This window comes from Triturus cristatus, chromosome 3_2, assembly GCF_964204655.1.
Source record: "Triturus cristatus chromosome 3_2, aTriCri1.1, whole genome shotgun sequence".
Taxonomy (NCBI): Eukaryota; Metazoa; Chordata; class Amphibia; order Caudata; family Salamandridae; genus Triturus; species Triturus cristatus.
Window position 1 is genome coordinate 883,849,136 of NC_140584.1, and position 24,083 is coordinate 883,873,218.

General features: G+C 54.5%; 1 protein-coding gene across 33 annotated transcripts in view; it reads right to left on the bottom strand.

Annotated features, from left to right (window-relative positions):
- NCOR1 (nuclear receptor corepressor 1) overlaps window positions 1–24,083 on the bottom strand; it is a 1,832,391-nt gene that overhangs the window by 111,224 nt on the left and 1,697,084 nt on the right. For 17 of the 33 annotated variants that reach the window (XM_085649281.1, XM_085649279.1, XM_085649277.1 and 14 more), the window contains one exon: window positions 9,837–9,974. The exons of the other annotated variants lie outside the window; for them this stretch is intronic. In XM_085649281.1, coding sequence (XP_085505407.1) covers window positions 9,837–9,974 — 138 coding nt within the window. The remainder of the gene's footprint in view (window positions 1–9,836; window positions 9,975–24,083) is intronic. 33 annotated transcript variants of the gene reach the window in all.

Here is a 24,083-nt window from a genome sequence, read left to right on the forward strand (position 1 = left end):
CAACCAAGCTCTCGGGGGTGGGGTGTTGGGCCACGTTTTTTGTCCACAGGAGCCCCTGTGTTGGGCCTGGACCAGGTGCCGAAAAGAACGGAGAGTGCATCGTTAAAGGGAAGCAGTGGCTCCGTAGCAGCAGAAGCTGGCCGAACCACCTCTGTCAGGAGTTAAGTCCTGACGGCCACAGTAGGGAGCTCGAGGTAGAGAGCCTCGGATGCCCTACGCAACACCACAGAATATGAACCACCCTCCTCCGTAGCCACGGTAGAAGGAGACAGTGCGCCAGGTTCCGGAGCATAATATTGGTCACCTGCATCCCCCGGATCCTCATCCCAGTCCGGGTCTCACTCGCATTGAGCTGCGAGAGGGTCCTCAGACCCCTCTCAGTCCTCCCCGTCCTCCACAGCCTGCTGAACAGGTGGAACATATAGACGTCGGTGGATATAAGGATAGATGTTACCAAACGGTGTTGGAATCGGCGTCGGTAGACACCCTTCCGGCACCACGCCGGGGAGGAAACCGGGGACGATGTCGGCCGGGGCTGCGGCCAGCGGCGCTGTCGTCTACATCGGTGAAGATCAGACAGGGACAACCGGCATGGACAGGGATCCAGGCCTGGATTCACGGGGGTCCCTTGACGTCAACGACGTCGGGGCTGGAGCCGGAGACGTCGAAGAATGAGGACCCCCAGCAGTTCTGTACACGACTTTCCGCGCCAGGAACGCAGAGCTATTAAAAAAACTGACCACTGGTGCCAAGAAACTAGGGCCCTGAAAGGGATGACCTTAACCCTAGAAATCAGTTCGCAGAACGGGGAGGATGGGTGGGGCGGTAAGGAATTGTCACTAACTAATGTCTCTTACAGATATATCGTTAAACAAGTAGTAACTTGTGCATTCAAAAGAGACACGTTAGTGATACAATTCACAACAAGCATTGGCATAGCCAATAGGTCTCGCATTTGGGACCTTATAAGTGTTTAGCCATGCAACAGTTGCATAACTAAATACTTATAAGGTTCCAAAAGCGAGACCTATTGGCTATGCAAAGTGACGGTGCGGGCCGCGAAAGTGATCGCGATCGCGATCACAATCAAACATCAAAGCGGCCGTGCGGCCGGGAAAGTGAAAGTAATCGCGGTAAAGCGCGGCGCGCGCGCCCGCACACATGCACTGTAGCTCTAGGCTGGCCTGGTAGCACTTTTTGGAGCCCTCTCAATAAGTCTCGCCAGACCAGCGCATGCGCTGGGTCAGGCGAGACCTAAAAAGGGTTCAGCAAGCTCTCTATCCCAGAGAACTCACACTCACTTGCCTAGTGCCACACACCATTCATCCACACACAACCCTCCCCTCGGACTGGTAAGGCAGTTTCTACCACCCCCGATTCCTCAACCTGACCACAAGTGACACAGGTACCAACTCTGGGTGCAGGGCAGGGAACAAATGTACTGGACACTATTATGCTGCCACCACTGGATCCCACCCTCTGGTGAATCCAGAAAACACAATGCACTTAGGGGGATGATCTACCCTCCCGAGCTAGGGACACCTAACTCACAGTGCACAAGAAACACATTTCCAAAGAAATGACAAAAACAAATTTAGCACAATAATCCCTATACCATGTGACTATCTAAATGCAGAGTTTTGTGGTGCAGCCAGCTGCTACTGCGGTACAGCGCAAACGCAAGTCCAAATCCCACCGCTGATCATCAATGTTAGAAATGGGATTTCTGGTTGGCTAGGGCTTGCGCCAAAGCCAGGCAGAAACCACCACTGTAGTCAGGGCAAGGAAGTTACACGCCAAAGATAACCCCTGCTCACCCCCTTGGTAGCTTGGCACGAGCAGTCAGGCTTATCCCGGAGGCGATGTGTAAAGCGTTTGCGCGCGCACCCAGCAACAACACCCAAGGCCCACCACAAAAGAAACTCCACACAAGGTATTATATAAAAATAGCCTTTGTATTACCAAAATACATTAGATAAAAACACACACTTTACAATGTGCCAACAGGCACGGGCAGAGTTTACAAGGGATTATATGTACAGGGGACAGGGCCACATGGACCACTGTCAGGAATTAGCACTTTGTAGAAATTAGCACTTAGAACATAGGAATAATGCTTTAGAACATAGCACATACAATCACTGTAGCACTAAAATAGAACATGTAGCACACAACCAGTAACTACTGGTAACAGGTAAGTACCACCTACGCAACCCTAACCACCTTAGGAAAATGTCACGCAGGGAACCAGGACCTCACTAGCACCACCTGTACTAGGGAGACAAACAACCACCTAAGTATCACAATACCTGTAGGGGTCTAAGCACAGCACACATGATGCATCGCAACACATTCAGAGGAGTAGGGAAGGAAAACACCTGATGCATAAAATACATTCAGAGGTGCAGGAAAGGAAAAATAGCGCAAGAACTCACATAAGCCACCACCTGTGGCAGTCCCTAGGCCAACTGGCCTGGTAGGGGCTAGGACGCCCTGTGTCCCAATGTCAGGGGGGGGCCTAAACGTGGCAGCTGCCCACTAAGTGCTGGGCAGCTGTAGGGACTGGGGCCTGGGCACCTCAGTGCCTTGAACGCAAGTATGTCAGTCGTTGGAGCCTTCTAGGCTCTGAAACGAATAATGTGCCTTTTTGGAGCCTTCTAGGCTCTTTCAACGATGTGCCCCACTAGAGCTTTCTAGCGCTCTAAAACAACGATTGCCCTCCTCGTTGGAGTCCCGATCAGGGACTCGAGAAATCACAGAGAATAATGCCCCGTAACGTTGGAGCGTGCAAGCTCTAAACAAGTAGGCCGCCCCCACGTTGGAGTCCCGCTTGGGGGACTCTAAGCAGATAGTGCCAGTGGGGTTGGGCTGCGCACGCAGCAGGACAGCGAGGCAGATCTGCACCGTGCCTTCCCTGGCGCACCCCAGGCAGGAAATGCCCCCCTCCGCCCCACGGGGACTCTGTACACAAGGGCGCCTCACCTGTGCTCCAGGGTGCTCCCGCGGTGGCGTCGGGCTTCGGGGCAGCGGCCGGCACGGGACTGACACGGAGCCTGCACTGCTCCGTCCTCTCAGGGCAGCGGGGCTCCTCTCAGTTCTCGCGGTATCTCCTGACGCCGGGACTTCCTGCCCGTTCTGCGTTCCAGTGACGTAGCGGTAGGAATCCCGGTTGCCAGGCAACCCTCCGGCTTCTCGCGGCGCCGGCGGCGAAGAACTTTTCTCCTTACCGAAGCGCGGGGTGGGCTCCCGCCTTCGGTCCAAATAAAAATTCGACGATGGCTCTACTGTTGAGGCACACAAAGCGGGGTGGGCACCCGCCTAAGACCACGGCAATGTCCCTGGCAGGGTGGGCACCTGCCAGGGGACTTCAAGATCAGCGAAGACGGGGCAAACGCCGGGTGGGCACCGGCTTCCAGAAATAAAGCGCTCCTGAGCACTAAAGGCAAATAAAAGCGCTTCCAGGCGCTTAGGGACACAAGTGAAGCGCTCCCAGCGCTTTGGGGGAGAATAACCACCAAGTCCAGCAAAGTTCTTAGGAAGGTGGGCAGGGGGCAAGGCTGGGCCAGGGGCCAGCTCACTGGGCCCTCCAGGCAGGAAGGCAGTCCAAAGTGGCAGTTCCTCCTGGCCTCCAGCAGCAGCAGCCCCCCTCAGGATCCTGGAAGAGAACAGATTCTGTGGGGACACAGCCCCATTTTTATACACCTTTTCCCTTTGTTCTGGGTTCAGGGTGAGGGGAAAAACCAGTCGCAGCTGGTTGGGGAGCACCCTTGATGTGCTCAGCCCCTCACTCTATTCACTGGCAGGGCTAGGGTCATCAGTCGCACCACAGGGGGCGGAGCCAGCATTGTGTGGGGAAAGCCCTGCCCTATTCAGGTCCAAGGTGCACTCCTCCCCAGCCATCAGCATGCTAATCTCACACTCACCACTGGGGCAGACCCAACCAGACTCCTGGAGCCAGGCTCACCAGCCAGCTCCAGCCAATCACACGCCAGACACACTTTACACTAATATGCCAACTCCTAGTGGCACTTCTGCACATGACATAATCACGCATCATACATCATTGCGAAGCATTCAATCATACGAGTCCGCACATACCAAACTCGAGCCTGCACACCCCACGCATCAGGAACTACCAGGGACACATACATTCCCCATGCATTCCTATGGGAGGGCAGGCCTATCTCACCACATGCACTCAGAGGGCGCACGCACTTTACTCTGGGACATAGGGAAAGTGCGCAGAAACCAAAAATCACTACCACCAGGTCACCAATAAAAGCAAAAAGTTCAGGGGTGAACCTGCCAGAAGGGCCAAGTCCAACAGATTCCTTACCTTAGAATAGATACCCCAGCAATACCAACCCCGGTGGAGGGTCTGCGATTAAGATTACACCAGAAAGTCACGGAGAACAGAACAGCCAAAGAAGTCGTCTCTCCGGACTTGGCTGTCAAGGCAGTAGTGCTTGGTAAACGTGTGCAGCGAAGCCCACGTAGCTGCCTGACAAATATCCTGAAAGGGAACGCTGCGTCCTGGTAGAATGGGTACGCAGCCCCACAGGAGGCACTTTCTTAGCCAGCGAGTAACACGTTTTGATGCACAGAACGACCCACTGAGAGATTGTTAGTTTGTGCACGGCCCGACCTTTTTTGACGCCCACGTAGCCAACAAACAGCTGGTCATCCACCCGGAACGATTGTGTGCGCTTCAGACAGAACGAGAGCGCACGTTGTGGGTCCAGACGGTGGAGCCTCTCTTCCTCTGTTGAAGGATGTGGAGGCAGAAAGAAGGTGGGCAAAATGATGGACTGCCCGATGTGGAAAGGCGTGACAACATTTGGCAAGAAAGAAGGACAGGTCCTTAAAATCACCTAATCTGGATGAACAGAAAGGAAAGGAGGTTTAGAAGAAAGAGCCTGGAGCTCACTCACTCTTCTGGCAGAGGTGATAGCTACCAGGAAAGCCGTCTTTAGAGTGAGAAGACGTAAAGGACAGTTATGAAGGGGCTCAAAAGGAGCACACATCAGATAGGTCAAGACAAGATTTAAGTCCCATTGAGGCATTATGAAAGGCACGGGAGGAAACGTGTGTGTAATGCCTTTCAGGAAACGGTTAACAACCGGAGACTTAAAGAGAGAAGCCTGATCTGAAAGCCATAGAAAGGCAGAGATGGCCGAAAGATAACCTTTGATAGTGCCCAGAGCAGAGCCCTGCTGGGCTAAGGCTAGAAGGAACAGAAGTATCTCAGAAAGAGGGTCAGAAAGGGGATCCACAGCCTTCGCTGTGCACCATGCCACATATCTGTCCCACCTGCAGGCATCTACCGTTTTAGTGGAGGGACGCCTGGCTGCCAAAATGACATCACAGACTTCGGGAGGAAGATCGAAAGTTGTGAATTGTTGTCGCTCAATCTCCACGCATGGAGGTGGAGGCTGGACAGGTTCGGGTGGAGAACCGTCCCCTGCTGCTGCGACAGAAGATCCTCTCGAAGAGGCAGTCGGATCGGGGGATCGATCGCCATGCTGAGTAGCTCGGGATACCAGTATCGTCGTGCCCGTACCAGAGCCACAAAGATAATTTGGGCCCGGTCACGCCGAATCTTCTTCAGCACTCTGGGCAGAAGTGGTATAGGCGGAAGGGCGTACAACAGACCGCAACCTCCACCCACGACGAAAAGCGTCGCCTATTGAGTGCCGCCTTGAAAATTCCAACGCGCAGAACTGATGACACTGCGCGTTCCCTTCGGTGGCGACTAGAGCTAACCAAGACTCTCCCCACTGCAGAAAGAGACCTTGCGCCACGTCCGAGTTCAGACGCCATTCGTGATCCATCAAGCACCGGCGGCTGAGTTTGTCCGCCCTGGCATTCAGAGAACCTGCCAGGTGTTGAACCACCAAGGTGATGTTCCAGCCATGTCCAGAGGCGCAGAGGGTCCACGACCCGACCCCACCCTGTTTGTTACAATACCACATGGAGGTGGTGTTGTCCGTGAACACCTGCACTACACTTCTCCGGACAGAGGGAAGGAATGCCTTCAGGGCAAGACGGATCGCCCGAAGCTCCAAACGATTGATATAGAGCCGGGGCTCCGCTGGAGACCAGAGGCCTCTGATCTTTGCCTCTCCTAAGTGGCCCCCCCCATCCCAGGAGGGACGAATCTGTCACCACTGTGTGCTCCGGTAGGGAGAGGGATCTGCTATTGACCCAATCGCGATTTGTGAGCCACCACTGCAATTGTCGTGCAGTGCCCCCCGTGATCTGGACATGATCGGACAGGTTGCCCTGATGCTGTACCCACTGGAAGTTCAGGTCCCACTGCAGAGCCCGCATATGCCATTTTGAATGTTGCACTAGCAGGATGCAGGCGGCCATCAGGCCCAGGAGCCGGAGGGTCATCCTGGCCGAAAGCCAGGATAGAGGCTGAAAGATCGGAATCATAGCCTGAATATCCCGGACTCGCTGTTCGGAAGGATAAAAACGAAACCGCGTCGAATCCAGAACCCGTCTAATGAAGGGGAGTTTCTGCGAGGGACCCAGGTGCGACTTCGGTACGTTGATGGAGAACCCCAGCAAATGCAGGAGGTCGGCCGTAGTCTGAAGGTGGGTGACGACTGTCTGGGGCGAGCTCGCCTTCAACAACCAGTTGGTGAAGGAGGGGAAGACTGACAACCCCGATCTGCGCAGATGAGCTGCGACCACCGCCATCACTTTCGTGAACACCCGAGGGGCGCTGGTAAGGCCGAAGGGGAGCACGGCAAACTGAAAATGCTCCTGGCCTACCGTGCACCGCAGGTAACGCCGGTGGGGCAGCAGGACGGGAATGTGAAAATATGCGTCCTGCAAGTCCAATGCTACCATCCAGTCTCCAGGGTCGAGCGCAGCCAACCTGAGCCAGAGTCAACATCTTGGAGGAAGCGATTGACGTTCCGGAGGTCCAAGATGGGGCGCAGGCCCCCTTTGTCCTTCTTGGGGACCAGAAAGTAGTGGGAATAACAACCACATCCTACTTCTGGCCCAGGAACGCGCTTGATGGCCCCCTTGGCCAGGAGGGCGATGACTTCCTGTTGGGAGAAACGCAAAGTGATCCTCCGACATGCGGTGGAACTGAGGTGGCATGGTGGGGGGGTAGACGCAAAGTGATCCTCCGACATGCGGTGGAACTGAGGTGGCATGGTAGGGGGGGTAGACTTGAAGGGGCAGGAGTAAGCCCTCTGGACGATTTGCAGCACCCACCTGTCGGAAGTGACAGAACGCCAGTGGGGGAGGTGATGTCGGATCCTGCCATCCACTGGCGTGGTGTGCACCCCAAAGCCCAGACTAAGAAGGCTTTAAGGCGGATGCTGCGGGAGCGTGTAGCCCGAACCACTTCCGGGCACTGGGGCAGTGTCTGCGCCACTGTGTCCCACACAGCATGAGAGTAGCGGCCCAAGAGGCATGCAGGGTTGACTGACCGCAGCCCCAAGCTGGAAGAGGAAAATAACTTCTTGCCAAACAGCTCCAGCTTTTTCGATTCCTTATTCGGCAGGGCGGTAGGGAGCGCACCTGGGAAATGGAGGCTCTCCGGAGTCGGATGATTTGTCAAAAAGGCAGAGTCACCCGGTGTCGGGCGATGATGCCTGGCCATGTTCTTATCCACAGGAACCCGTGTGGCTGGCCTAGACCAGGTGCCCATGAAAACATCAATCAAGGCCTCATTCAACGGAAGCAGAGGTTCCATAGAACTTGCTGCCGGCTGAAGCACTTCAGTAAGGAGGTTTGTTTTGTGAGTGACAGTAGGCAGATCAAGGGCCTCAGCTGCTCTACGGAGCACCACAGTGTATGTGGCGCCCTCCTCCATGACAGCAGGAGGAGACGCAAAACCAGGCTCAGAGGAGAGGTCAAGGCCACCTGCATCCTCAGAGTCCTCCACCCACTCATGTTCAGACTCGCATTGCTATGCAAGCGGGTCCTCCCACCCCTCTCAGTTATGCCCCTCCTCCACGGCCCGAGGCACAGGCGGCGGGGGAGGCACCGGGGAAAACAAATACTCCAACGGTGACAGGGTCTGCGCCGATCCGGCTCCATGTCCCAATTTGGGTCCCAAGCTGCAGCAAAATTGCCCGGAAACTCGGGCAAGGGCGGAGGTGGGACGAATGGAGCCCATGGCAGCACCGGGAACGGAGCCGCAGGGGGCGCCGGAGCCGCTGGCGGAGGACCTTGCGGCGCCGGGCCAGAGCTGCCAGCGGAGGACCTTGCGGCGCCGGAGCCGCTGCCAGCACCGACGGCGGAGCCACTGGCAAGCTAGGGCCCTTAATATGGACCGCGGGGCCTGAAGGCGTGCCAGCAGGAGCCCGAGGCCTGAAAAAGCAGTCCATGGTGGCAAGAAACTCTTGCACCTGGGCCGGAGTCGCCGACGGACCCGGATAGGGCGGGTAGGCCGAGGGACTCCCAGGCTCCTTCAACTTTTTCTTGTGATGTCGCTTACCCGATTCCGAGGGTGAAGACTTGGTCCCCGAGGAGCGATGATGATGGCTCTGCAGTCGGTCCCTCAAGTGACCCCTGGACCTCGAAAGGCGCGGAGACGACTGCCTGGCCTCCAGCAGCTTTCGGGACCGCTCCCACATAGCCTTCGGAGCCATGGCCAGACAGTCAGAACATGACTGGGAGTCATGGTCGCGCTCCAGACACTAAAGACAGACGCCATGGAGGTCGGCCACCGACATCGTACGGCGACAGGCCAGGCAGGATTTAAACCCAGGCATCCCGACGTGGCACCAGGAGTCAAAGACTCAAAAGAAGTAGAGACAAAAGTCTCAAAAAGTTAGTCAAAAAGTGACTAGGGTACGTGCTCTAACCTGATCTGCGCTTGCTGGCGCGGAAAAATAAAGAACTGACTTCAGCACGCATGGGTGGCGCCTAAGTAGTCTCCGTGACGTCATCTCGGCGCATACGATGCCAGCGACGGACGCGGAGCCGCATGACACCACCTACCGACGTGCAGGGGTACTGCGGACTAAAAACTTTCCGGATCCAGTCTGACGCCTGGGGATATTCTAAGGTAAGGAATCTATCACTAACGTGTCTCTTTCAGATTAGCTCGATTGTGTACAGTTAATCACTACCTCATTAAACCTGGGCTAGACGTAGGAAGTTTGATCTTATTGCCCAAGACCACCCCAAGTATTTTGCCATCACTATGGCAATCAATGATGTGTCAGTTCGAAGGATCCAACTTTCACAACACAAACAAATATGTCTGCAAAGGTTCAAATCTAGTAACTACACAAATGCAATTCACTTATATCTTTTATAGAATACGCTAGCCAATGTCAATTTTTGCTGTGATTTTGAAGGGAATGAGGATGCATGGCAGCGGGGACGACCACTCTCCAAGTGTGCAAAAGACACATATTGAATTGAGATTAAATACCCATAGTAAGGGATACTGGAGAAGAAAACACGATACAAGCATTAGAAAGAGTAGTTGAGTCAAAGTAAGCGGAAGAACTACAATACGATAAACATGCATCTATGAGTAGAATCATCGGCCCTTAATGGCAGCCATTACTTTAATAAGCAGAAATGACTTACTAGGAATAGCATTTGAAGGAGCAATTGAGCATCAAATACAATTTAATGAGCACACAAAAGCAAAAGTGGACGTACTAAAAGGAGCTCTAGTAGTTAATCTGAGAGGAGAACAATGTATAACATCTGGCTAAGCATGTCCTGGTTCACTTTTTGTCAATGGAGGATATGACTTCGAGATGTCACCGCAAGGGGAAACATCCAATGGGGACGAGGAACTAAAAGAGAAACAGGATTACAAAGCAACCATTAGCTTTCTCAAATGATACCTCTGTTCCGTGGGCTCAGTCCTTTGGGACAGTAGCAGCACAGGGTCTTGCTTTCCGTGTGCAGTGGGGACCCGTGATGGAGAAATTGACTCATTGGGCTCGGAGGTGATGTGGCCTCGCTCGGGAGACTTCCCGGGCCTAAATTCACAAGGCAGAATACATAGGTGTTCGTATAACATTAAAAAAAAAAAGAAAAATTGATCATAGACACATTCTGAACATTTGAAAAATGTTAGGACGGAGGCTCTCTGTATGTGTTACTCGATTAGTGCCTTTCTCAATTATCATGGGATCGGACTCACTAACTGTATGCAGGAAACCCACTTGCCTGCAGTGATAAATGCCATGATAAGAACAACATGTATTTTAGAGGACGACGCTGGAAGTTTTACTAACTTCAGATGTTCTGAAACTCCAAACACGACAAAAATGTTTCCCGAGAGTTCACCAGAAGGAGATTTGTAGAAGACATTATTGTTGATGTGACCAGCACCACCACATCATGACAAAATAAAGCACCACCTAGGCAACTCTCACTTGTCTTTAAGCCCCAGTTCCAACTGAAGCAATGTACAACCTAATAACGCACTGGATTTTTTATTCAGCTACAATCGGTTTTGAGCTCTTAACGATTAGACCTCTCTTAATAAAGCACATCTTCACAACTTTCATCGCCAAAAGTCAACTAAATTCCTGTCACTGTTTTCCACATCAAAACCCTTCCTTAAAAACAGCATAAGAACGGTTAACATTCAAAAAGTCATACACTCAATGGTCAACAATTAAGACAGCTGCCTGCGGATACAGCCAGAATAACATACTAATTACTCTGATCAATAATTTCATCTTAGAACCATGTAGAAAGTTACTGCACTGTCAAAGGACCTACGAGGCCAGCACAACAGCAGAATGGGCACTATGCAATGGCGATAACATACAAATGATGACAGAAGCTGGTGGAGCCAGCATTACTGACCTGGCCCGGTGGCTCATTTTCTCTTTCAGTAATCAGGAGAAAGTGCCAGGGGCATAATTGCAGCAACAATATCGAATTGGTATCCCTTCCTCCAACAAGCCAGCATTTGTTTTTTTTTCCGCTGACATTTCCTACATATCTAACCAACCACATGGTTGGGATGAAAGACCTTTGCAGGGCTTTGTAACCCGGTATCACTGTGACTTTGGAACTTCTACTCCACTGAGCTTGGCAATCGTGCAAGTCTTGTTTCACTAACTTGAAATATCAAAGCTGGGTCCTGTCGTTATAGGGAGAACTTTGTTAAAGTTGCTACATCCCTCTCCCCCAAGGTTAAAGAAACCAACAATGGTGGCAAGATATCCTCTAGACTGAGGCACATGTTTTTAAAATGCACCCATGTGAAGGAAGGACTGCTCCTGGTTCGCCAGTGTGTAGAGTTCTATTTTGGCTTTGATCAATGGGCTCTTCTTCCTTCATCATTTCAGAGATATACATGAAGGATGCTTCTACTGACTATGGTGGTTATACTCTGTGTGAATTCCCAAGAGCAGTTTGGTAGACTTCTGCTAGATATGTTTCTCAGGTATCCACAGGCATACCTGAAACACAATTACATGTATGCGTCTTGATGTTCTTTACCAACACCCAGGGACAGAACCTCAGCCCTTTACTTCTGGTTGGTGGATTTCTTGATAACTGACAAAACCTCTAGATTTTCTGAGGAAAGTTACTGAATTGTAACAGATGTGCTATGTCAACACCTTCATCGGGAAGGCAGCAAGGTCAAAATTTTATTTATTAATTAATTAATTTGTAACCGTCTCAAGCTGCAAAAGGAAAATGTTACTTTCCCTGCAGAACAAGTTACTTGCCTTCGGTAATGATGTATCTGGTAGAGATGATTCTAGCAGCAGATTCCTTAATGTAGAATTATCCCCAGGCGTGAGACTGGACCCGGAAAACTTTCTTGCCCAGCAACTCTGCGCGCCGGAGGGCTGTACCACGCAACTCCGCCCCAACATCCTCTGCGGGCGTGACGTCAGCGAGGTCACATAAGCCCCACCCCGGCGCGCTTATTCAGTTTGCTTCGGAGAACTTTTCCACGCCACAACGCGGAGCCATCACAACAGACCTGAGGAGAGCATGGGAATAGTGTGCGAAAAAACCAGAGAAACAAAATAGAGGAAAACAAAAGGTGAGAAAACATCACCAGCTGGCACCAAGGCACGAGAAGGCAACAACAGCAGGCCAGAGCAGGAAAAGAGCAGAGCACCACTCTGAGGAACAGTGCGCAAGCCAAGGCGAGAGCACCAGGTGGCAGTAAAGTACCAGAAGGTCAAAGCAGCAAGCCAGAGCAAGAAAAGCGCAAGCACCACTCCGTGGAACCACCTCGCAAGCCAAGGTGAGAGCCACCCTAGAGCCACAAGCCCGTAACCGGGGAGCAACAGCGATCCACCCCCAAACTACACTGCCAAGGATGGCCACACCTTCTGAAAGGAGTAGGACGACAGATAAAAGAACCCCTAACGAAGAAGACCAGGTGGGGATCAGAAACTCTAACAGAGGGAAAGAGCAAAAGTAGGCCCACACGCCAGAGAAAACCCATCCGGAGGGATGACTGACCGAAAGAAAATAAAGATGACACCCACAGAAGACAAGCCACCCAGAGGGAGGCGACTGCAGAAACCCAAGCAGAGGGTCCTCGCAGAACGGGGAGGAAGGGCGGGTCGTGAAGGAATCTGCAGCTAGAATCGTCTCTACCAGATACATCGTTACCGAAGCTAAGTAACTTGTACATCTGATAGAGACTACTAGCCGCAGATTCCTTAATGTAGACTAGATACCCTAGCCATACCCAGAAGGGAGGAGGGCCTGAGAGAGAGCCTCCCCACCAGGAGAGACACAGGTCCCCAGCAGGGGACAGGTCACAGAAACAAGAAGGGAAAGGCCAGGATAACCTAAGCCCAACCGAGGGAGACTGCCACACACCCCGCAGAGGCAGACAGCGTCCGAAAAGTCTCAAGGAACACAAGAACCAATTCAGACCCTAGGGAGAATAGGGAGAACCAGAGGCAGGGCCCACTATAAGAACACACACACACAGTGACAGAAAACAGCTGAACACACCTCAGCCGCCAGCAGCAGTCAAGGCAGGGACGGCTTCACCGATGGAAGAGAAAGGCACAAGGGAATACATCAAAGGCCACAATGGTGTATTAGAACAAACAGGCCTGCACTGGCATGCACAGCCAGTAGCAGACAACACCACGGAACGGTGCACCCAGGACAAGCTATACGCCAGCTGAAGGCAGAGGCGAAGAAGGGCCAGGACACGCCCCAAGGGAGGGGCCGGCAGACGCTGACCCACGAATGAAGTGGAACCAGGCAGAAAGAAGAGAGAGACGGAGGACGGGCCAAGCCATCCACCAGAACACAAAAACCAGGGAAGCCAGCCCCCCCCCCCCCCACCGGAACACCAGATAGAGGACCAAGTCGGATAGAAGTGCAAAACCGCTACAACGCGATTCCGCAGACAGCAAGCCAGACTAGGCTAGCGACACAGCAACCCAGGAAAAGGACGGACCGGGGTGCAACGCAAGCCACTCCAAAACAATCAGCAAGAAGATCGCACCTGCGATATATCGTGACGCCACGGAGAGCAGAGGCCCAAAGGTCGACCACTCCTCCCCAGCACATAATAGAGCTATGTAATAGCTACCATTACCCCACAAAGGGCATGTTACGTCCCAAGAACATGGGAACCCTCTTAGGAAAAGGTTTCCGCAGCAGAGGACAAACAGAACGACCTGCGGAGAAAACCGCAGACAGCTTGCCAATCAGCCAATAAAGAATACACAGAAGGCCTAATCTCAGGGCCTACATGGCTTACCAACAGCCAAACCACAAGTCAAAACAGGGCCGGACCAGCAGCCAACAGCACCAAAAGGACCTGAAGGCACATGAACCACACAGAACACACAACCGGGGCGACGCGCTACAAGGACCCAGGAAAACAACGGAAAAACGCCTCCCAAAACACAGACCGACTCGCAGGTCACTGAGGAGGAGGACGAAGCCCCGCAAGAAACCTCTGAATGGCAGAATTCGCAGGGGCGTGAAACAAAAGAGTGGCATCAAAAGAAAGGTCCACCAACCGTTCCCACACGTTCTCCGGGAACACGTTATCCCGTAGCCAGGCATGCCGACGAAGGGCCACCGAAGAAGCCATGGTACGACCAAGCACGTCCGAAACGTCCAGAGCCGAGCAAAGAATAAAGGCCGCCAGCTCCCGGCCATCCAATACATGGTGCCGGAGATCAACGCAGGCATCCTCCTGAAAAGCGGCAGACATAAGGGACTCCGCAGAGTCCCGCTAGCATGATGTGGCCAAGACACAGAGTGTTAAGGGCCCGCAAAGCCGCGCTGGTGGAGGCGAAGATATTGTGCCCCCAGGAATTTAACCAGCGGGCATCCCGTGACGGGGGAGACAACACAGATGGTAGGGAGGGAAAGGCAGTCTGTAAAAGAGGACCCCTGGTAGAAGGGTGGAGGGAAAGACAGACCGGGTCATGCAGCGCAGGACGGTGGCGGTGCAGAAGTGTCTGGGGCACCGGGTCCCCTGTGGCGGGCCGCCCCCAAAAGAGACGTGTGGAGTGAAGCCTCAAAGGGAAGAAGCAGCTCCCGACCCCCATAGCCCTGATGGAGGGCCTCCAGAAGATGATCCGTGGGGAAATGGGCAGCTGGATCGCGCATACGCAAGATCCCCGTCGCCGTGGATACAGCCCGAGAGAAGGCAGCACCGTAGGGCCCCGTGGCGGGGAAAGCAGTTCCTCGGTGGGCGACGACTGCAAGCTTAGGCGGGCGTCCCCCAGGCCAACCGGAGGAGGGAAAGGCAAAGACCGGAAAGGAGAAAGGGGGACCGAGGAATGGGGAGCCTGAGGCCCTTCCGGCGAAGACTGCGGGTGCGGCGACGGCGATGAGCCGTCCTTGGAAGACACCGGGGCAAACTCCACGACGCGGCGGCCTGTCTCCGGAGAAGATGAAACCAACAACCGCCAAACCTCTGGAGAAGAGAGGGCGTCCGAAGACGACTCAACGACCCGACGCCGACCCGGCGCCGTAGAGTCCGCAACCGGCATCAGGTCAACATTGACCGGCGCCGAAGGGGACGCCGGAACGACCTCCGCCACAACGCACGGCGCAGGAGACTCGAGCTGGGTCGGAACCAAGGCGGCTAAGGAACGGCGCCGAAAAGGCATCGACTCGACCTCCGAGGAGGCAGCCACCTGCGTGGAGGGATGAGGGGGGCCCGGGGACACGCCCGACCCCTAGCCGGCCCCTGTGGCGCCGCCAGGGCCAGCACCCGCCGGCGCCTGAGCGGCATCACCTCGGACGAGGCCGCCGCCTGCCCAGAGGACCGAGGGGGGCTCGAGGAAATGCCCGAGTCCCGGCAACCTCCCGCAACACCACAGGGACCCCCACGGGGGTTTGCGGCAAGGCAGTGGCGCCCGGGTCCGAAGGAGGGAACCCCGAAGGGACGTACCCGGACGGCACCACATCTCCAGAACCTGAAGCCGAACCGGTCAGGACCGGAGCCGTCGGTGATGCCGCAGAAGTCCCCGCACGCGGCAAGTGTTCTGCAGACGTCCCAGGAGGAGAAGGAAGAGCCAAAGAGGCCTGCAAGGCCGCTGCATAGGCCTCCATCTGGGATTTGGTCGCCCTCGTGCCGGGAAACGGCGGATAGGATGGCGACGTGCGGGCCGCACCACCCGTGGAGAACCCACGCCCCCAACAGGCCGGAGACCAGGCCTCGGGGACAAACAGACACTTACCAACAGGTGAGCGACGCCCTTGCGGCCTGGGAGGAGGACGGAGGCGGCGGTTCTTGAACCCTTCCGCGGGGGACGGATGCGGCGACGCCGCCGACTTGGACATGCGCGCCAACAGGAGCTTCATCCGGCGCTCCCGCCGGGACTTCGTCTTCATTTGCTGACAAGCCTCGCAGTACGTGGAGTTGTGGTGCTCCCCCAAACACCACATACAAATGGGTGTAAGGGTCCGTCGCCGACATCTGGCGCGCGCAAGACGAGCACGTCTTGAAGCCCGAAGGCATTCGCACACTGTTCTCAAGAAAACGCAAAGCGTAAAAAGAAGGCCTGAAAACAGGCCAGAAACAGGATCCGGATCCGCGTTGCACGCGGAAAAGAAGAAAACTGACGTCAGTGCGCCAGGTGGGGCTTATGTGACCTCGCTGAGGTCACGCCCACGGAAGGCGGCGGGCGGAGTCACGTGGTGCCGCACCCCGGCGCGCAGAGATGATGGGACAAGAACATTTTCCGGGTCCAGTCTCACGCCTGGGGATAATTCTACGTTAAGGAATCTGTGGCTAGTAGTCTCTATCAGATACATGGCTATGCAATAGTCAACAAATACCCTACCTAGGGTATGAATCGTCCCTGAACAAAACCAGGGAAACACCTCTTAGGAAAAGCAGAGGTCAAGAACATAAAAGACCTGTGGGAACACCACAGACGGCTTACTAACCAGCAAAAAAAGACACAAAGGGCCCAACCTGAGGACCTATACTGCTGCGCGTAACAGCAAAAAACACACACCACAAGCTGAAGGGCTGAACCAGCAGCCAAAAGAAACAAGCATTTACAATGCAATGGTCTTGGCATTAGTAAAGTTAGAGCTATTGGCATTGCTCATGACATTATTTTTGTTTATGTTTTTGTTTTTAAAACATTAAAAGAAACGGCATTGTTATTTACAATGTCAATAGCTTAATCACTCTCAAATGCGAGACCTATTGCATTTGCACCCACACACAGAGCCACCTACACACACACTGATTAAGCTATTGACATTGTAAACAACACTGCCGTTTCTCTACATGTTTTAAAAACAAAAACAAACAAAAATAATGTCATGAGCAATGCCAATAGCTCTAACTTTAACAATGCCGAGACCGTTGCATTGTAAATGCTTGTTCCCATTCTACCTGTATATGGTGAAACTTAATGCCTGACTATCTTTGAGCTCAGCTAGATTTTCTAAGGTTTAGGAAACAACTGAAAACTTGGCTTTTCTGCTCCTTTGTTTAAAACTCAGTTCCATGCATTTGTTCTGTCACCACATTTGACATTAACGTCAAAGCGCCAATTGGTTTTTGTGAGCTTTATAAAATTATTAACAGTAACAAAAGTATCCATCAGAAGAAAAGTTACTCAACTGCGGTAATGCTCTTTCTGGTGTATTTTCTATCTAACCACAGATTCCTCACTCACCCACCCACCTCCCTATTCGGTGGAATGGACCTTTGGTCAATACTAAAAAAGATTCCGAATTAGAGATCTGCACACTGGCACAATCTGATTACTAAGGGCTCCACATCCACTAACGGATATCAGCTTGTGAAGGTGGCAGTTATATTGCAGCCCCTTAGAGAATTGATGAACAAGTTACTTACCTTCGGTAACGATGTATCTGTAAGAAACATTAGTTAGTTAGATTCCTCACCTTAGAATATCCCCAGGCGTCAGACTGGATCCGGAAGATTTTTCGTCAGCAATACCCCTTGCGCGTCGCTAGGCGTCGTCATGCGGCTCCGCGTCCGTCGTTGGCGTCGTGCGCCGGAATGACGTCGTCGGAGTACTTAGACGCCGCCCTCGCGCGCTGACGTCAGTTCTTGTACATAGCTTTACGCGCCAGGAACGCAGAGCCATGCAAAGACCGACACTGGTGCCAAAAATAAAATCTAGGGGCCTGAAAAGGATAACCTTAACCCTAGATGTCAGTTCGCAGAACGGGGAGGATGGGTGGGTCGGTGAGGAATCTAACTAACTAATGTTTCTTACAGATACATCGTTACCGAAGGTAAGTAACTTGTTCATCTGAAAGAAACACGTTAGTTAGATTCCTCACCTTAGAATAGATACCCAAGCAATACCATCCCCGGTGGTGGGTCTGCGAACCAAGATCACACCAGAAAGTCCTGGAGGACAGAACGGCCAAAGAAGCCATCCCTCCGGACTTGGCTGTCAAGGCAATAATGCCTGGCAAACGTGTGTAGCGAAGCCCACGTCGGCGCCTGACAGATGTCCTGCAAAGGGACACCCCGTCCCAAAGCAGTAGTAGCCGCTGTGGCCCGAGTAGAATGGGCGCGCAGCCCAACAGGAGGGTCCTTTTTTGCCAAGGAGTAACAGATTTTGATGCACAAAACGACCCACCGAGAGATGGTCCGTTTGTGCACAGCTTTCCCCTTCTTAGCACCCACGTATCCAACGAGAAGTTGGTCGTCCACCCGGAACTGCTTTGTGCGGTCCAAAGAAAAGGAGAGCGCACGTTTTGGGTCCAGACGGTGGAGCCTCTCTTCCTCTTTGGAAGGATGCGGAGGCGGAAAGAAGGTGGGCAAGGTGACAGACTGCCCAAGATGAAATGGAGTCACCACTTTCGGAAGAAAGGAGGGACGAGGCCGAAGGACAACCTTGTCCGGATGAACAGAGAGAAAAGGAGGCTTTGAAGATAAAGCCTGGAGCTCACTCATCCGTCTAGCCGAGGTGATGGCTACCAGAAAAGCAGTCTTAAGCGTCAGCAGACGAAGAGGACAAATATGAAGAGGCTCAAAGGGAGCGCACATTAGAAATGTGAGAACAAGATTCAAGTCCCACTGAGGCATTACAAAAGGGACAGGAGGGAACGTGTGAGTAATGCCTTTTAGAAAGCGTGTAACTACAGGGGACTTGAAAAGAGAAGGCTGATCAGGAAGCCGCAAGAAGGCAGAGATGGCAGCAAGATAACCTTTCAGGGTGCCCAGGGCAGAGCCCTGCCGGGCCAAAGAAAGAAGAAAGAGGAGAACCTCAGAAAGAGGGGCGGAAAGGGGATCCACAGCCTTTGCTGTGCACCATGCCACAAATTTGTTCCACCGGCAGGCGTATACCGTCTTTGTGGAGGGACGCCTGGCTGCCAGAATGATATCACAGACTTCAGGAGGCAAGTCAAATGGCATCAACTGCCGCCGCTCAATCTCCACGCATGGAGGTGGAGGCTGGACAGGTTCGGGTGGAAGACCGTCCCCTGCTGCTGCGACAGAAGATCCTCCCGAAGGGGCAGACGTATCGGAGGATCGGTCAACATACTGAGTAGCTCGGGATACCAGTACCTTCGTGCCCAATCCGGAGCCACCAAGATGACTTGGGCCCGGTCGTGCCTGATCTTCTTCAGCACTCTGGGCAGAAGTGGTATAGGCGGAAAGGCGTACAACCGACCGCAACTCCACTCGTGACGAAAAGCGACGCCGAGCGAGTGCCGCCTTGGAAATTCCAACGCGCAGAACTGCTGACATTGCGCGTTCTCTTCGGTGGCGAATAGATCTAACCAAGGCTCTCCCCACTGCTGAAAGAGACCTTGCACCACTTCGGAGTTCAGACGCCATTCGTGATCCATCATGCACCGGTGGCTGAGTTCGTCTGCTCTGGCGTTCAGAGAGCCCGCCAGATGTTGAACCACTAGGGTGACGCCCTGGTGTTCCAGCCACGTCCAGAGGCGCAGAGCCTCCTGACAAAGGGTCCACGACCCCACCCCGCCCTGTTTGTTGCAATACCACATGGCGGTGGTGTTGTCCGTGAACACCTGCACAACACTTCCCCTGACAGAGGGAAAGAAGGCTTTCTGTGCAAGTCGGATCGCTCTCAACTCCAACAGGTTGATGTGGAGACGAGACTCCGCCGGAGACCAGAGGCCTCTGATCTCCGCCTCTCCCATATGGCCACCCCATCCCAGGAGGGACGCATCCGTCACTACGACATGCTCCGGTTGGGGAAGGGAGAGGCTCTTGCCCTTGACCCAATCGCGGTCCGTGAGCCACCACTGCAACTGCTGTGCAGTGCCCTCCGAGATCAAGACATGGTCGGACAGGTTGCCGTGATGCTGGGCCCACTGAAACTTCAGGTCCCACTGCAGAGCCCGCATGCGCCGCCTGGCGTGATGCACTAGTAGGATGCAGGAGGCCATCAGCCCCAGAAGCTGCAACACTAGCCTGACCGAAACCCAGGATAGAGGCCGAAAGATGGGAATCAGGGCCTGTATATCCCGGACCCGCTGTTCCGGTGGATGGACCCGGAACTGCGCCGAATAGAGAACCGCTCCGATGAAGAGGAGCTTCTGAGAGGGACTCAAGTGTGACTTCGGCACGTTGATGGAAAATCCCAGCAAATGCAGGAGATCCGCCGTAGTCTGGAGGTGGCAGACGACTGTCTGGGGCGAGCCCGCCTTCAACAACCAGTCGTCGAGATAGGGGAAGACTGGAACCCCTGATCTGCGCAGATGAGCTGCGACCACCGCCATCACTTTCGTGAACACCCGAGGGGCACTGGTGAGGCCGAAGGGGAGCACGGTAAACTGAAAGTGCTCTTGGCCCACCGTGAACCGCAGGTAACGCCGGTGGGCCGGCAGGACGGGGATGTGGAAATATGCGTCCTGCAAGTCCAATGCTACCATCCAGTCTCCGGGGTCTAGGGCAGCTAGAACCTGAGCCAAAGTTAACATCTTGAACCTTTCCTTCCGGAGGAAGGCATTGACGTTCCGGAGGTCCAAGTTGGGGCGTAGGCCCCCTTTGCCCTTCTTGGGAACCAGAAAGTAGTGGGAATAACAACCACGACCTACTTCTGGGCTCGGAACGCGCTCGACGGCCCCCTTGGCCAAGAGGGCCGAAACTTCCTCGTGGAGAAGATTCAAATGATCCCCCGATATACGGTGGTGCTGCGGTGGCATGGCTGGAGGGGTCGTCTCGAAGGGGAGGGAGTAGCCCCTTCGGACGATTTGCAGCACCCACCTGTCCGATGTGATGGACCGCCAGTGGAGCAGGTGATGGCGAACTCTGCCGCCCACTTGCGTGGAATGGGCCTGAAAGCTCGGACTAGGAAGGCTTTGAGGCGGATGCTGCCGGGGTGGATGTGGGCTGACCTCGTCGTCCTCCAGAACCGCCTCGGCGGAAACCACGTCCGCGCGCAGGTTGGTTCTGCGGCTGTGGCTAGGCGCACGTGAGGAGGCACCCCTTCCTTGGCCACGAAAGGGGCGAAAGGCGGAAGTTTGCAACCGCGGGGCCGAGAGGCCCAAGGACTTGGCCGTAGCCCGGGAGTCCTTAAAGCGATTCAGCGCACTGTCCGCTTTCTCGCCAAAAAGGCGAGTGCCATCAAAGGGCATGTCCATGAGAGTGCTCTGGACATCGCCCGAAAATGACGTGGACCGCAGCCAGGCGTGACGTCTAAGCGCCACTGTGGTAGAAATGGCCCTACCCAGCGAGTCCGTGGTGTCAAGCCCACATCGGATAGCATGTCGCGCTGCATCCCTCCCATAGGCCAGAGCCTGGGTAAGTCGTGTCCGGACCTCCTCCGGACACAGGGGCAGCGCGTCCTCCACCGCATCCCACAGAGAGTGGGAATAACGGTCCAAGAGACAAGCGGTGTTCAAAGACCGCAGGCCCAAACTAAGGGAGGAGAACAGCTTCTTGCCAAACTGTTCCAGTCTCTTGGAATCCCGGTCCGGCGGGGCGGTCGGGAAAGACGATTGGGAGGTAGAGGCCTGGATAACCAGGCTCTCAGGGGTAGGGTGTTGGGACAGAAAACTGGGGTCGCCCGGAGCAGGGCGGTGGCGCCTGGCGACGTTCCTGTCCACAGGAGGAACTGTGGAGGGCTTGGACCAGGTGCCCTGCAGAACGTCAATGAGGGCCTCATTGAATTGCAGCAGAGGCTCAGTGGAGCTTGCTGCAGACTGAAGCACCTCAGTAAGGACGTTAGTCCTCACAGCCACGGCAGGCAGCTCGAGCCCAAGGGCTGCGGCCGCCTTGCGCAGCACCACAGAGAAAGCAGCGCCCTCCTCCGAAGCCACAGTCGGAGGAGAGACAAATCCAGTGTCTGGAGAGGTATCCAGGCCACTGGCCTCCCCCAGTTCATCTGCCCAGTCCTGTGACAGCTGAGCCTGAACGGCCATAGGATCCTCGGATCCCTCCCAGTTGTCCCCATCATCCGATTCCTGGCATACAGGAGAAAGTAACGGAGCCGGGCGATAGACATAATGTGTCTCTAGCGGCGCCGAACGCGGCGTCCATCGACGCCGTACCGGCGCCGGGCCCGGAGTGGGACTGAACCGGGGCTCGACGTCGAGCGGAGTCGACGTCGGCGTCGGGGGTGGTACCGGTGTCGACGCCGGCGGAGGAGGCGTGACGAGGTCGACCGGCGTCGGCGGGGACTCGGGAACGGGTCCCTCGGGCGCTTGCGGCGTCGAGGCCGGAGCAGTCAACGGCGCCGGGGCCGGAGCCACCGGCAGGCAAGGCAGCCCAGTCGGGTCCGCGGGGCCCGAAGGCGAGCCAGCGGGCGCCGACGGCGGAGCCAGGTTCCTCATGGCCGAGAGGAAGGCACTGACTTCCGCCGGCGTCGCGTTAGTCCCAGGGACCGGAGGGTATGGGGACGTGCGCGGCGCCTGCGGCACCGCTGGAGCCGCGGGGGTGGAACCACCCTGACCCTCGGCCGAGTCGCGCGACCGGCGAGGGGAGTCCGAAGAGCGGTGTCGCTTCTTAGACTTCTTGGAATGCTTCGACTTACCCCAAGACTTGGATCCCGACGACCGATGGTGACGTCGGCTGCGGCTCCGCGACCGATCCGTGGACCTCCTCCTGGACCGGGATCGAGAGGCGCGCGGAGCCGAGTGGCGAATCTCGAGAAGCTTACGGGACCGCTCCCGTCTCGCCTTCGAGGTCAGGGCCTTGCAGTCCGAGCACGACTCCGCGTCGTGGTCGAGGCCCAAGCAGTAAAGGCACCGGCGGTGATGGTCCGTAACCGACATCAAGCGGCTACAATCAGCACAGGCTTTAAAACCAGGCATCCTACCGGCACCGGAGTCGAGACAAGATCAAAAAGGATCAAATAAGTTAGTCAAAAATTGACTAAAGGGGTAGCTCTCCCGGATCTGCGCTTACTGGCGCGGAAAAAAGAAGAACTGACGTCAGCGCGCGAGGGCGGCGTCTAAGTACTACGACGACGTCATTCCGGCGCACGACGCCGACGACGGACGCGGAGCCGCAGACGACGCCTAGCGACGCGCAAGGGGTATTGCTGACGAAAAATCTTCCGGATCCAGTCTGACGCCTGGGGATATTCTAAGGTGAGGAATCTAACTAACGTGTTTCTTTCAGATTAGAAAGGTCTTTGCCCAGGCACTTCCCGTGTACGTCTTGCGCAACGGGATACCCGGCGGCTGTAAATAGGCACCTCCTTGTGCTGGGTGCAACGTTGGTGTTGTGGGCTGCTCCTGTGGCGCAGATGTCTTTGGCTTTGAGTCCTGCCCCTGCACTGTCTGTGGTGTCCTGTGTAGCCAGATTCCCGCGGATGTAAATAGGTGCCTCCAGGCGCTGGGTGCATAGTCAGCGGTGTGGGCTTCGAGTCCAGCTCCTGCACTGTTAGCGGTGTCCCGTGCAGCGGGTGTCCCGCGGCTGTAAATGGGTGCCTCCGGACGTTGGGTGCAATGTTGGCGACTCCTACCGCATTGATGTCTGGGACTTCGAGTCCTCCCCTGCACTGTTTATTCTAGTATTCAGGGGCCCTCCTTTGTTCTTTAGGCAGGGTAGGAATTGTTGTAATTAGTGTCTCCCCCTACCCCCTCCCATGGGGGCTCGGTCTAGGTGGGAGGGGAGCCCTCACGCTGACTGAAGACAAACTAGAACTTTAGAGGGAAAACAGTCCCGGGCGAGGTGGAACAGCAGGGCACCCCCTCCTAATGAAGTGGCAAGTTCAGACTTCACTCGCTGCTGCTGCCTGCCTGGTGCCACTGCCTTTACTGTGGCTTCAGCCATGCCACAGCAGTAAGCGGCAGTGGTCCACCCTCGCTGTATGCGCTGCCTAATGCTCATATTCATTTTTGGGCGGGTGATCCAGTTTATGAGCACGTTAGCATACTTGTTCCCTAAGTGTTTGAATTGTGATAATTTCCAAGTCCTACTCAAGGACTGTAGCAAAATTAAATAATATTAAAATTAAATAGGTTAAAGTGAATCAAGTATAAACAAATAAAAAAGCTAAATTGAAACGGGAAAACTTGTTTATGTTTGATCGTAAAGTAAACTAAATATTTGAGTGTTTGTTTGGTGTATACATGTTTTTGTATATTGTTTTGAGGTTCAAACAAATCATAGAAATTGCTTAAAACAGGGGTCCTGAGCTTACAATAATGACGCGGGCTGGGGCTCGGAATCCAGTAATGATTTAGTGGAA